The following is a 14162-nucleotide window of genomic DNA, read 5'->3' on the forward strand; positions in this document are numbered from 1 at the left end:
GTGTGATGGTTTGGTACGTTCACATACAGTCATCTTAAAATACTAGCGTTATGAAACCATGACTGGTCATGTGCTGTTGGGTTTGGCTTCATCAGAAACTGGCAAACAGCACCGAACGGGTGGCAGAGTTAAGCACAAAGAAGGGAAATGTGAGGTATATTTGAAAATGCAGGTGTCCTCACTTAAACATTCTGTGAGGCATTACTGGTTCCCATTAGGAGGCATCATTGTCCAGAAGATGGATGGGAAGGTGGCGGGTTCACAGAAAGAGACAGGAAGGTGAACGTTTCCTTGGTCAGGCTGGGAAGATCTGGCCCCTGGGGCTGACCCAGGGAAAGCTCTCCTTGGAGGTGGCGTCTCAAGAAAAGTTCCCGCTTCTTGGCTCCTTAGCTGCCCATGGGGGCAGGATGTCCAGAACATAAACCCAGGCCAGGGGTAGGCATGCTGGGAACCACTGAACACCTCTCAGCGGATAACCCACTGTTCGGTACACAGGGCATCGCAAACCAGGGCACAGGTGTTCCCTTGGCAAAGTAGCCGCGTCCAGCTTTACCCAAAGAAGAGCATCTCGGAGCCATTTTGGACCTGAATCCTTCCATCCAGTCACACAGACCCGACCCCTTCCTAGCTCAAGTGTCTCTCATCTATTTCACTCTGTTTGTAGAGTTGGGCCAAACCAAAGTTCTCCTTGAAACTTCTGGTCCCAAGGAAGCAGTGTATCCTCTCTCTTACTGTTCATGACTTACTTCCAAGCTCTAAGTAAAGCCAACATCACAGAGCTCCACCCCAGACAGACCAGCCAGTTCTCTGCAAACCGTTCCTCCACATGGCCCTGCCGCTCCTGTCCGGCTGCTTCTCTCAGTAGCTGGTTTGAGGCCTTCACTGAGCCCCCTGCCTCCTCGTGTTCACTCACTATCTTCTCCTCCTGATCCCAACTTCAGAGATAGGAAGGATAGTAAGGTTTCAGGCAAAGAGAAGCCTAAACTCTGTGCTTATCACACACAAAGCAGTCACTGAGCAGCCAAGGGCTACCCAGGAAAGATCCTCAGAGTTGCACTGGGTCGCTAAGCATACCTGATTTTAAGTATTTAAGAAATATCCTCTAGTCACTGCTTACTGACTGAAGAAACCTTCTCTTTTGGGGCCCAGAACTGTTTTCAAGAGACTATACTTAAATGCAGGACTTGGGGGGAAAAGGAAACTGAAATTGTTCCTAAAATGTGAGTCCCCTCACAGCGGTGGGTTTACATGGAACAGAAGCAGGGGCAAATAGGAACTTAATTAAAGCCGGGGGAAAAACCCAAGTCTCTCTCTGTGTGTGCCCACGCACACCCCTCTCTAACCAATATCACTTAAAGTGTAAGCTCTTTGCCAGTTCTGTCATCCTAAAAAGCTGGGCGCTGTAGGCTCTGAAAGATGACACGGTAAATCCAGGGTCTCTAGAGGGCAGCGGCAAGAGAAAATGCCCAGGTCCTTCTTGGAAGCAGTGGCCCATTTCTGAGGTCTTTGCAGACTGGACGAGGCACAAACCTCTTGGGATATATCTTCCTTTATCAAAATGCCCCCTTTTCTACTGTTTGCTGGCATGAAAGACAGAAAAGAGAGCCCTGAGATTATTTTTATTTTTGTTCCTTTGACACCAGTCTTGCCCCTGCCCCTGCATTAGATGCTTGTAGGAAAAAAATGTTTTTAGCCCTCGCAATTCAGATTGTTGCCAGGACATGTTTAGGTGAATGTCAACTTTCACTTACTGTGTAGAATCCAAGCGAGCTCTTTCAAGCTGCACACGCAAGTGTTTGTTTTCAAAGCCCAGTTCCACTCTCCTCTCTTACTGTCCATTGTCTTTCTTTCCATTGGCTGTGGTCTCTTCAGGAACACTGTCTGTGGGCTGGTTTTTCAGTTTCTCTCCTCTCTCCATCATCATCCTTTCCATCTGTGTCTTCAATGCACAGACTTGACTTGTCACGATGTGCACTCTGCTCTTAACTCAGATTAATGAGCTGGGAGATACGAGGAAGGATTCCCCAAAGCTAAATCTCAGTAGCAGAAACTAATGAATGAATGACATGACCGTCATTGCCTGCCATGGAGAGTGGGCGAAAGTTTGATGAGAAACAGGGCATTTACGCAGCTTCAAAGCCTCTCCCTACAGAGTGCTGATTACTTACAAAGGGAAGGGGTAACTTCAGAGGAAACACGTCAGACACCCCCTGAACCAAATGACCAAAGGCCAGCATCACCGACACTGGGACAAATGGACATCGCAGGCCTGTCCCCCGACGTGATGCGGGGAGAGGGACCCATCAGTGTGGTGGTGTCCTTGCCAAAAACACACAACCCGAATCCAGTCACGAGGAAACCTCGGACAAACCCAAACTGAGGGACATTCTACAAAACAGCTGGTCTGTACTTTGCCAAAGATGTCACGGTCAGGAAAAGACAAAGGCTGAGGAAGTCCGTGAGACTGAAGGAGACTAAAGGACATGACAACTAAATGTAACGTGTGATCCTGGGTTGCACTCTGGGCCAAGGAAACACACCCCGCTTAACAGACATTACTGGGACAATTACCAAAATTTGAACATATATGTGGATTTAGATAATAATTGATTTTGATACCTGTACTGCAGTCATTGTAAGATATTACCTTTGATCTTAAGAAATACATCTGGAGGGGAGGGTACAGCTCAGTGGTAGAGCGCATGCTTAGTATGCATGAAGTCCTAGGTTCAATCCCCAGCACTTCCATTAAAAAAAGAAAAAAAATATAAGAAATACATCTAAAGCATTTAGGGGTATAGGGTCACAATGTCTCCAACTTACTGACAAATTGTTAAAAAAAAACCCTCATATATACGTGTGTGTATATACACACATACAGTGAGAGAGAGAGAGACAAAGACTGGGGCAAATTTTCTGAATCTGGATAAAGGGTATATGGGAGTTCCTTGTATCAGTCTTGCAATTTTTCTAGAAGTTTAAACTCACATCCAAATACAAAGTGAATACTGTGTAATAAGAATTGGAACCAGTACTGGAAGTCGGGACAGAGCAGCCACAGACTGCGTAATGGGTTTTGGGGTCTACACGGGACCACTGGTGGAAAGATGGAGAAACTACCATTTAAAAAAGGAAACCTCTATGAATGTTTTTACTCGGGAACTGGCATGTTGGGAAAGTCAGGCTTCTCAGCTCTAAGCCGCAGCGGTGAGACCGCCACCCTCTAGGAGGGCTTCCAGGCCCTGGTTTGGACACGAAGCTCCGAGCGCAGCCCAAAGCTTAAGGCTAAAACAGGGTGTTCACCTGATCAAAGGAAGCACTTCAGCCATCACCTAGAAAGCAAGTTACTGGGGGACACACACAGAAATGAGACCAAAATGCTACGCAACAAAACGTTTGGCGGCTGTGGGAGTACAGGGTTTCTTCTGTGTGCTTTGGCATTTTCCCAAGCGTTCTACACACACGCATTTCTTTTCTGATTTCAAAAAATGATTTCATTTAATTAAAGCTCCTGAATGAGGAGAGGAACTTGACTCGGGGGCAGAGAGGGGCTCAGAAGCGGATCCCCAGATCACTGATTCTCCATCCATTCACAAATGCTCCTTTGAGCCTGTTCTGGGCCGGGCACTCTGACAGGTGTGAAATAAACAAAGGTGAACAAAACAGATGAGATTCCTATCTTCAAGCCAGTTAAACTCTGGAAGTACATGTATTTGTTTTGTGTGGTTGGGCACAGCCTTCCAGGGGGTGGATGTGGGGAATGACAGGCGCCAGGGGGAGGCATCTGAATCGCAGACTCCGTGCAGTGATCAGACACTACAGATACCGACATGAGAAACATCACTGCTACTTACTTTTTAGAGCTTGTTTTGAAGGCATAAAAATCCAAGCGGTAATAACACTTAACTCCATCCCCGCCCCGGCCCAGTTACGGCTTGTTTATACACATTTCCCTGACAGGCAGCTTCGACATGACTCACGTCTCTGCAAGCATGCAGGCTGTTTCCTTCATTTGCCCTTCTCCCAGGGCAAACCTCATCTTAAAATAGTTTGCTTATGATGCCCAAAAGGAATTTCATAATCAAGTGTTTCCATTTTTCTAAGAAAAAAGCCAGTGTCCAAACCTCTGACTACTTCCAGTCACCTGCTTACCTGCTCCTGCCTCCAGCCTAGAGAACCCGGCATCTAGGAAACCGGGATGGTCCCTGGCTCCCTCGCTTCTGCCTCTGATTTGCAATGAGGGCAGTGATTCTCAGCTCTGGCTGCCCCTTAGAATCTCCTGGGGTGCTTGAAAAACAAACAGCCCTGCCCCAGACCAGTTAAATCATATCCTGGGCAGATTAGATGCCAGATTTTATAGCTCATTATCTCTATTACCTTGCAATGCGCCTGTTTGACCTGGCACCTAAATCAGGCCCTCATCACCTCTTCGCCTGCTGATTAAACAGTACTTTAATTGTTCTTTCCGTCTCTTAATAATGATAGCAGTGCTAGGGGTGGTGATGGCGGGAAGGTTGGAGCAAGCTAACAGTTACGGAGGCTCACTTCGGGCAAGTGAGCACTGTTCTAGACGCATCACAATGCACGGGCCCGTTTTCTCACAACTCGGAGGCCAAGTCCTCTTCTAATTCCCGTTTTATAGGTGAGGAAACTGAGGCAAGGAGAGACGACGCCATCTCCTGAAGCCGCATAAGTGGGAAGAGGTGGAGCTGGGGCTGAAACCCGCTGTAAGACGCAACCTCCCGCACGCGGAGCATCCTCACCAGGCATCTGAGGTTTGGCTCCCACAATACGTGTTATTTCTCTCAGAAGTCAGAATGAGAAGCTCTGACTCAAAAACTGAAGATGGTGTACAGAATTTCAAGTTACTTAACGTTTTCTCCCATAAATGTTCTTAAAGCTTCTGATTTTTTTTTCCATTAAACTACAGTACAGAGTATGATAATGTACAACTTACTAGACAAGTGTCTAGTGTCTGCTTTTCCATTAAACTACAGTACAGAGTATGATAATGTACAACTTACTAGACAAGCATCCATTGTGCTTTCTACAATGTAGTGTATCCACTGTTCCTGCTCCTTCACTCTCGGACAAACAAGGAGTCCCTGCTCCATCACGGTGCTGGGCCAGCATCCACACCACACACACCTGCAACAGCTGGGGGTTTGCTTGGCAGTGGGAGCTATGGGCACAGAACCTTGTGGACAGCTCAGGGCTTTTGTGTATGTTTTATGTCATTTCCACTGAGATCATAAATGAGGATGAGTAGCTGATTTATTTGAGGAAAAGAAGAACTTGATAATGTATATTAATACGGTCTCCCAGAGCCAAGGAAAGGAGAATTCTAAGAACCAGAGGGTTGAGAAGAAGTAGGGCAAATGACTGGGCTCAGGTATTAGATGGCGAATGAACTGGAAGAATAAATGATTCAGGGATGGGTGGGTGGAAGTTCTAGTCCTTGTGTGAAATTGGGTGGGGAATGTTGGAAGGGAAATAGGGTAATGTATCACAGGAGGAGGAGGGCGGGACGAAGTCTTTTTATTTGGTTTTTCAGAGATGGATGGCTCTGTGCAACAGGAAGGATGGGAAACTCAGAGTATATGTGCTAGTTTTAAAGGGAACTCACTTCCTCGAAATGTAGATGGAGATTTTGGATGATACGTAGAGAGACAGTATGTGGAAGGAAGCAAGAAGAGATGCAGGGTCTGCTGGGGTGGGCTAGGGGACGCTACAGGATGGGTGGGGGGCAAGCAAAGACTTGAAACAGTTAAAGAGAGACAGCTGTGCTGGGAGGGGACAAGCCAGCTTTGTGGCAGGGTGGCCAAGTCCTCCACCGTGACTGACCACTAGAGGGCACCAGTGCCTCGCACCCGGCCATCCACGGCCATTCTGGAGTCGGGAGGGCCAGAGGTACCGCCCCCGCCTGCCCCCTGGGGTGCTTGTTCAACAGGATGCTCACCACAGAACCCCTCAGGGCAGCCTGCACTGGATGGCTGGCCCTGCTGCTCACTCAGTCCCCACCTGTCTCCCCAGCAGATGGCTGTGCCGGTCACCTGAGAACTACACGTGGCATTGCTTTGACAACCATCGAGGGCTCTGTCACCGTAAGCTGCTCTCATGACTGGAAATCCTGCAGGCTCACTGCGCCATTACTTATCTGCGCAGAACTTCCTTCTCCTCACCTAGACTCTAAACTTGTATTGAAAAGGACTATTGGATATCTTAAAATGTCCTGAAATGAGAGGAAATAATGTCTGGGATTTGCTTTCAAACAACCCAGTGTGGTGGAAAGGGGAATGTGTGTGAAGGGAACCACCGTAATTTTCCATAATGTTTAAGAAGCATCAGGTCTCCCAGGAGCTCCCTGTCTGTGAGATGGATAGGTCACGCCAGCTGGGGTTCCTTCTGGCAGCACCCTCTTTGGTTCTGAGACCCACTGCGCAAAGGACAATACCAGTTAGCTGGTGGGATGCGCACTTGTGGGGAGCTGGCCCCAAGCTCCTAAGAAAAGTCCAGGATGGAGGAACGCGGGGTCCCGGGCACGTCTCCTGTCATATCAATTTCAGCCCAATTTCAGTCCATTGTAAGCCCCGGAGGCGAGGAGACCTGTCAGATCCCACTGCCCCTCTTCCCAGGACCCTCCAGACCTTCCTTGGCGGCATGTTGCCCGTTGGGGTTTCTGTTTGCACGTGTTTTAATTAATCCACTCCTGTAACATCCTGTACAGAAGAGCCTCTTCAACTGCTGCCTTGCAGCTACGAGGGGGAAGCAGAGGCCACGCTGAGCGAGCTCCAACAGGAGAGAAAGGAGAACACGGCTGCCCGGGGCGGATGGACGGCGGGGAAGGACCAGGGTCACCAGCCAGGGTCAGGGCTGGCATCTCCCATCCACAGCATCCTGGGCGGTGTGTGCTGAGGTGGCAGTGGTGGGCCGTGCACAGGCAGCAGCTGCATGCCTCACTCCAGGCCGTACAGCTCACACACCTGCGGCAACACCGCTAGGCCTCTGGGAAGGTGAGGGGAGGCATGACGTGGGACGAGGCCGGCGAGGGTGCCGCTGCGGCGCCTTCAGGCGAAACAGACTTACCAAGTGTGCGGGGGACGGCGATCTGGTGTCCTTGACTGTGGCACTGGCGGGGACATCGAGGAGGGGCCATTTCATCTGCAGGTACTGCACGGGGACAGAAAACAAAGCGGCCAGTGAGAGGAGGCCTCGCGACACCCCAAGTGCACAGGGGGGTGCTCCGCAGGTGGGAACACGCAGTTCGTTTTAACTGCATGGTCCTTATGGGGTCAACGCCCAAGTGATCAGAACAGGGTAGGGCGTGCATCTATGACCTCTACCGCCACCAGCCCCTTCGTCACTTTGGGGACACACATGACAGCAGAGCCGATCAAAGTGTTCAAAGACCCTGCTGGGGAGGGCCAAGTCCCCCTGCTCTGGTTGCGTTACAAGCGGGGCTCATCCAGGGATCCAGGACTCCCATATGGTGACCCCGCCTGTTCACTGACATCTCTTATAGCTTCACACACAGCGCCCGCCCCCAGGCAACAGCCTCTCCAGAAATTTCTAGTGAGTGAATGAATAAAAACCACCTGCTTGACACTTGCAGGGTCATGGGCAATACCTGTCCATATTCAAGGCTGTGGATCTTTACTTCGTGACAGTGTTTCTCAAACCTTGAAAAAAATTATCTGGTACCTGCCCTCTCCCATGTATTGCTGCAGAAAACCCAAACCAGTTTCGGGCAAAAGGCTGGGAGAGAGTGGGTGGAGAGACAGTGAGAGGCCCCGGGTGAGCCGCCTGCGCCTGGGGGTCGAGCGCTCATGGGTTCGGGTCCTCACTCTGCCAAGGTAGGCTGTGTGACCCTGGATAAGTGTCTTAACAACTCCGAGTCTCCGTTTCTTCATCCATAAAGCAAGACTCTAATCACTAACTCTACAGGTTGTTGGAAGGATTGGGGACAACATCAAGGATTGAACACAGTGCTTTGCAGGTGGAAGACACTTGAAAAACAGCAGCTTTTATTTTCGTAAGTGAACCACGAGTCTTTGCCAGGAGCAAAACACACCGTGTCGGCTCTGTCAGCACTGACACGGTGCTTCTGGGGCAGCAGACCAGAGATGCAGCCTCTTTGCAGAATTTTTGAGGCTCCTCTGAAAATTAACGCTCTCAGAGGAAGTGGTGGCTCCAGGAAGAATTTCACAGGGAGACAGAAAGAAGTCTTTGAATAATCTCTTGCTCTGGTCATTCAATTTGGGTGGGGATGGGGGGGCGGTAAGGGTGGTGGAAATCATGATTTGGCCTTGAGGTCTGTGCACAGGATCAGAAAAGGAAGGTGGGCGGTGCCCCTTTGCTCTTCATCAGCCACAAAAATTGACTGAGAGGGCAGGAGCTGGGCTTTCAAAAAGGTGTCCACAGGCAGGAATAGTAACCCGAGGGCACACCTCCCAAGGGCCAGCGAGGGGCACAGAGAGCAGCGGGATGGGGTAAGCTGGCCCGACTGTGGGAGGCCTGGGAGGTGGGAAAGACAGCGGGCCTTCGAGGGGGCCCTTGAACAAGGACAGTTCCACTCCGGGCCCCCGGTACCCTGCCCCTCCCCCTCAACTGAGTGTCACCTCTGTCCCCGTCCTCTGCTGACTCTGCTTCCTTCCTTCACCCTCCTACTCATCCATTTCCCTTCCCAGAGCCCACACTTCCTAGATGAATTGACTGGGATTTAAACGCCTGTGGTAGGTTAACAGCACTGGACAAACACTGGTATTGTTAAACCCAGTTTAAGCTTCAGCGCAATGCTGCCACGGCAAGTTGGAGTGACCGTCCCAATTTTCAGAGGCGCTAGTGGAGGTAGATTCAGGGTAAATGACCTGCCCACTCTATGAGGAGCTGGAGCTGAGGCCTCCTGCCTTCACACCCCACTCTTCACCACAATATGAGTCAGAAAGCTTTTCATAGCATCGCCTTCCTGAACATTCCACGCCACCCCCCACCCCACCCCCACCCGCAGCCTTTTCTTTGCTCTGATGGCTTTTTCTCTCTCCTTTTCTGCCTCACTCGGGGCTGGCCACCCGGAAGCTGAATGAATATACACACACAGCAGCGTTCTCCTGGGGGGCCCTGGAGGTGGCCGGAGCGTCCACGCGAGTGGAAGTTGCTTCTCTGCAGTCACAAATAACCAGTGCCAAAGAGAACTGGCCCAAATTTACACCCCCCAACATGAAACACAATAAGTGTTCCTAAAATCCATCAACTCTACCCGCATCTGATTCCCTCTTTAGAGTTACAAAGACCCATGCCGAACACACTCGACTCTTCTTGCTTACCAGGGGTGTTCTTGGGTCAATGTTGGGGTGACCCAAAGGAATCTACCTGAATCCTAGTTTGGGACAGTGTGGAGCTTGGCTCTTTAAGAATACACAGCCGACCCCCAGGTTGTTAGGAACAGCAGGCTCGCAGGACTCCAGCACAGGGCTTCTCCGCCCTGGCACTACTGATATTTGGGTCTGGATAAGTCTGTTTCTTTTTCATGTTCTTTTTCATGTTCTTTTGCATTACAGGTTACTACAAGATACAGAGGATAGTTCCCTGTGCTGTGCACAGTAGGACCTCGTTGTTGATCTATTTTATACATAGTGGTCAGGAACTGCACATCCCGAACTTCCAGTTTATCTTTCCACCCTCCCCTGTCCCCCCTGGTAACCATAAGTTCGTTTCCTACATCTGTGAGTCTTTTTCTGTTTTGTAAATAAGTTCATTTGTGTCATTTTTTTTAAAGATTCCACATATAAGTGATATTATATGGTATTTGTCTTTTTTCTTTCTGGCTTTACTACACTTAGAATGAGAATCTGTAGGTTGATGCATGTTGCTGCAAATGGTATTATTTCTTTCTTTTTATGGCTGAGTAGTACTCCATTATATATATATATATATATATATATATATATATATATATATATATATATATATATATATATATGTATATATATATATACACACACACACACACACACACACACACCCCCCACAACTTCTTTATCCAGTCATCTGTCGATGGACATTTAGGTTGCGTCCATGTCTCGGCTATTGAAAACAGTGCTGCTGTGAACACTGGGGTGCATGTCTCTTGTTGAGAGTTTCCTCCCGATATATGCCCAGGAGTGGGATTGCTGGATCACATGGTAAGTCCATTTTTAGTTTTTTAAGGGACCTCCATGCTGTTCTCCATAGTGGCTGCACCAATTTTACATTCCCACCAGCAGTGCAGGAGGGTTCCCTTCTCCACACGCTCTCCAGCATTTATGGGCCAGATAATTCTTTGTTGTGGGGACGTCCTGTGTATTTTGGGATGTTTAGCAGCATTCCTAGCTTCTACCTACTAAATGCCAATAGCCCTCACTCTCCTGCCCAGTTGTGATAACCAAAAGGTCCCCAGACTTTACCAAATGTCTCCTGGAGGGATAAAACCGCCCCCTTCATGAGAACCACTGCTCCGTGGTTGAGGAGCTTGTACCCATTACACTATGAGATGCATGAGGGTCGTCCATCTGCTTTGGTCCTGAGGCGATCAAGGTACAAACATACTTAGAAACACACACACACGCACAGTAAGGGCTGTCGGCAGTAGCCACTATTCATGACTGCCTGTCGTGTGGTTAGCGTTTCACCTGCTACCAGGATGTCTGGGCTTCTGTGGGAGGAACCGCACTGGCCTCTGCTCTCCTTGGAATCCACTCTCATTCACTGACTTTCACTGAAACCCGGGAGCTTGAAGGGTGGGTGAAAATCTTCAGCCCTGGCCACCACGGAGTCTGGCTCCTTCCGGGTAAGTCACACAAGCGTGGAGAGGTGGTTCTGGAAATAGCCTGCATCTTCCAACCCATCATGGGGGTTAGGGGGTGGTGACATGTGGGTGTTCAGAGGGGGCTTCATTCCAGGAGGAGGGAAAAGGAAGACTGTCACTCTCCCCTTTCCACTTTTCTGCCTCTTTTTAAAAAAAATTTTGAAACAAGTGGTGGGGGTGAGGGTGGGGGAAGAGTCAGAGCCCCTGCAGCTTAGCCAGGGGATGCCTCTGGAATTCGGAGGAAAAAAGCGTTCTAAAGGGACAGCTAAGCTTCTCAGAACCACGACCTGGGGCAGAGGGAGCCAGCAACACCCCCTGTCACCCTGCCCAACCTCATCACCAGAAATTTGGAGGTGGCTGTGCAGTTCTGAATTCCCAGGTCAGGCTCGGCCCAGCGTTGAGTGGAAATAAATCTTTCCTGGCTGTAATTCTCTTGTGAGGCCAGTCCCATGGGGCTAATCACTCATTGGTGGGGAGCGTGTTCTTGGGGATTAAGAGATGTATGGCTGAGCCTAAACTTCTGCACAGTAATGGCATGTGGGCAAATGAAAACTGCTGCTTTCTCCAAGCCCAGGCGAGGCTCCATCCAACTGGCCACACTGGCTCCTGACCAGTGTATCATGGCCAGACTTCAGCACACAGAGAAGCTGGTCCAGCCACCTCCCTCCTGGGGGATGGTCATCGGAATGGACCGCGTGGGGCCTGTGTGCCGGCAGCACACCGACGGCCACGCAACAGCCACAGCCACCACTTATGGGACAAGCGCTCCCTTCCACTATTCCAAACTCAGAAAGACAAAACCAAACTCAAATGGTGACTACTGCTAACCCACGATGTGCAAACACTACTGAACCTGCTGCTGCATGCGGTGACTCTTGGAGATGGGCCAGATAGGCAATTTCCCAACCTTACTGAATCTGGGGAACTCTTTGTTGGGGGGGTTCCGTGGAACCCACTTGGGGCAATTCTGCTATTGTGGTTCACAGTTAAGTAGAGTGAGGCTGTGCCTTGGACCCTGCCTTTACCTTGTTAAGGAAGGAGGGTTCTGTTCCTCTTTGTAAATCGTCATCACTGGGGTAGTTGCCGAATTCTTAGAATCTATCAGAACAGCCTTGTGGTTTCTCGTACTTGACTCAGTCACGAAATGTAGACACAGTAACGGGTTTTCTTACACGGACGCGCTCTTGTGCTCGCCGGGTGTGTGGTGGCGTGTCCGTGCTTGTACCACGTCGTGGAATGCTAGCCACGCGTGTTTTAAGATTTGCACTCATCCCTAAGTCAGAGTGAGCAAGCTTTCTTTTTGGGGTGACGTCTATATCAAATGTTGCATCCCTGTTATGTTGGCCTTATTACTTACAAGGGGTGCTGCTGCCGTTTAAGGCCCCTTTCTGCATCTTGGGCCCCTCCCCAGCACCCTCCTTGGTGGGGGAGGGAGTCACTCGGCCAGGTGGGCTGTTTCCGCTCAGCCTGGCCCAGGGAAGGGTCCCTCTGAAGGGTCTCTCCCCCAGAGCGCCAGAGCTCCCTTCCTGCGGGGAGGCGGAGCCCGGGGCCCACCGAATCCTGCTTAGCTTGGAGCCTGCAGCAGATTAACTGCAGCTGTGCCCTGGAATTTCCCCAACATACAAATCTTCATGATGTAAAACAGCTGGGAGGAAATCCCAGCATGCCCTGTGCAGAGGCACCACTGCCAATGAGCTACGGAGATTAACCCTCCGCCTCCCAGGAGGTCGGGGCGCCCCCTCCCCCAGCCAGGCCCTCCTGTTCCAAGCTTGCTTTGGCGTGGACAGGACTCCACGGGACTCTTGGGAACGCCCACATTCTCCCCAGTCACACGTTCTCACAGAAGACCCTTTAAGCCCAGCAAGAGAGGAAGCAAAAAAGCTTCCTGTTACACAACCAATCGCAGTGTCCCCAGAGGGGGGCGCCCTACAGCTGGGAGCCAAGAAGCAAGTTCTCTCCAGAAGCTTCGCAGGTGAGAACACAGCACTCCACAGAATCCCTTCTGCTGCTTCTGGGCGGGAGGCACAGCCTGGTGCAGAAAGAAAGGGCTCCTTTCTCTGGCTTTCCTGTCTTGTGGTGTTTGTGCTTCATAGAAGCAGCTTACCAGTTTAGGTGACCAGTCTTTCTTGCCCTTCTGGTCCCCAGTGGTGAACAGAGACTCTGGGACGCCAGAGGTGGGGCCCCTTTAACAGAGAAGAGCCCTTCCCAGGCCTCCCTTCCAGGAGATGGTACGGCTCAGCCACCCAGGAGCGCAGGCTAGAAACCCGATCCTGCAGGCAGAAGACCAGCCACCACACAGTGACAAGGACACTGTGCAAACGTTCTCCATCTCCTTTTAAAGGTGATTTTTTTAACATCAAGAGTCATACTATAAATGAAAAATGTGAACACTCTATCATTTCTTCGTTACTCTCCACTCCGCCACAGCTGGAACGAAATCATTTATCGGGATGACTGCAATGGTTTCCTAGAGTCTACAAGAGTTTAGATGTCTAAAAATCAACCCATTAGATCCCGTCCCTGCTGAAATGCCTTCCCTGGTCGGTTGCTGGGTCAGGGGACACTCACCAGCAATCTAGAGCCAACTATCCTTCTGGTTTCAACCGTCAGGGTTCCCGCACCCAACTCTTCCCCCGCACCAAGCCAGCCACACTAAAGTTCTTGATAGACTCTGAAAGTGCCGTATTGCTCAGCTGGTCCCCAGCCTGCTGTGTCCTTTACGCATGGGAATCTCTATCCTCTTCTTCAAAACCCAGCATCAAGGTCCTCTGCCCACACGAGCCTTCTCCAGGTGCCCACGAGAGTCAGTCACCTCCCCTCTGGCACTCAGCATGCTGCTGTTGGCAGCCATTTGCAAATTCTGTCTGTCCTTTGGACTGGAAACTCCTCAATGGTCACGTCTGCAGCCCCAGTCCCTCGCCCAGAAGCCACATTTCATGATGCGTCCAGACCCTGCCCAACTCGAGCTTCCGCGAGCTGCCAACCTCGTAAGCCCCAGCTCCCACATCTGGAACACTGGGCTCTCCAGCCTCTTCCTGGATCCTTTAGCAACACGAGTCGCACATAATGCAACGGAGCCCCCTTCACTCTTGAGCGATCGGTTCTCACATCAGTTGGCTTAGTATTGCCAAGAATCTGGAAATGCAGCCTGCAGGCTGTGTCACCCGACCCTGCCAGTTCCTGGAGGCCTATTTAAGGTCAGATACTTCCTATCAAAATGGACACTAAGTTGATCTAAATTTGAAAACTGAGCAATGAACTCCTTAGTGAGGAGACAGAACAGCTTTCCCAAGTGGAAACAAACGTTTAGTTTTCAGGA

The 14162-nt window shown here is 50.3% G+C and overlaps 1 protein-coding gene across 1 annotated transcript in view; it reads right to left on the minus strand.

The window, feature by feature from the left end:
* Positions 1–14162, minus strand: part of TCF7L1 (transcription factor 7 like 1) — a 144892-nt gene that overhangs the window by 10248 nt on the left and 120482 nt on the right. The window contains exon 4 of the mRNA XM_074354743.1: positions 7087–7170. Within this exon, the coding sequence (XP_074210844.1) occupies positions 7087–7170 (84 nt within the window). The remainder of the gene's footprint in view (positions 1–7086; positions 7171–14162) is intronic.

Source organism: Camelus bactrianus, chromosome 28 (genome assembly GCF_048773025.1).
Source record: "Camelus bactrianus isolate YW-2024 breed Bactrian camel chromosome 28, ASM4877302v1, whole genome shotgun sequence".
NCBI classification, from domain to species: Eukaryota; Metazoa; Chordata; class Mammalia; order Artiodactyla; family Camelidae; genus Camelus; species Camelus bactrianus.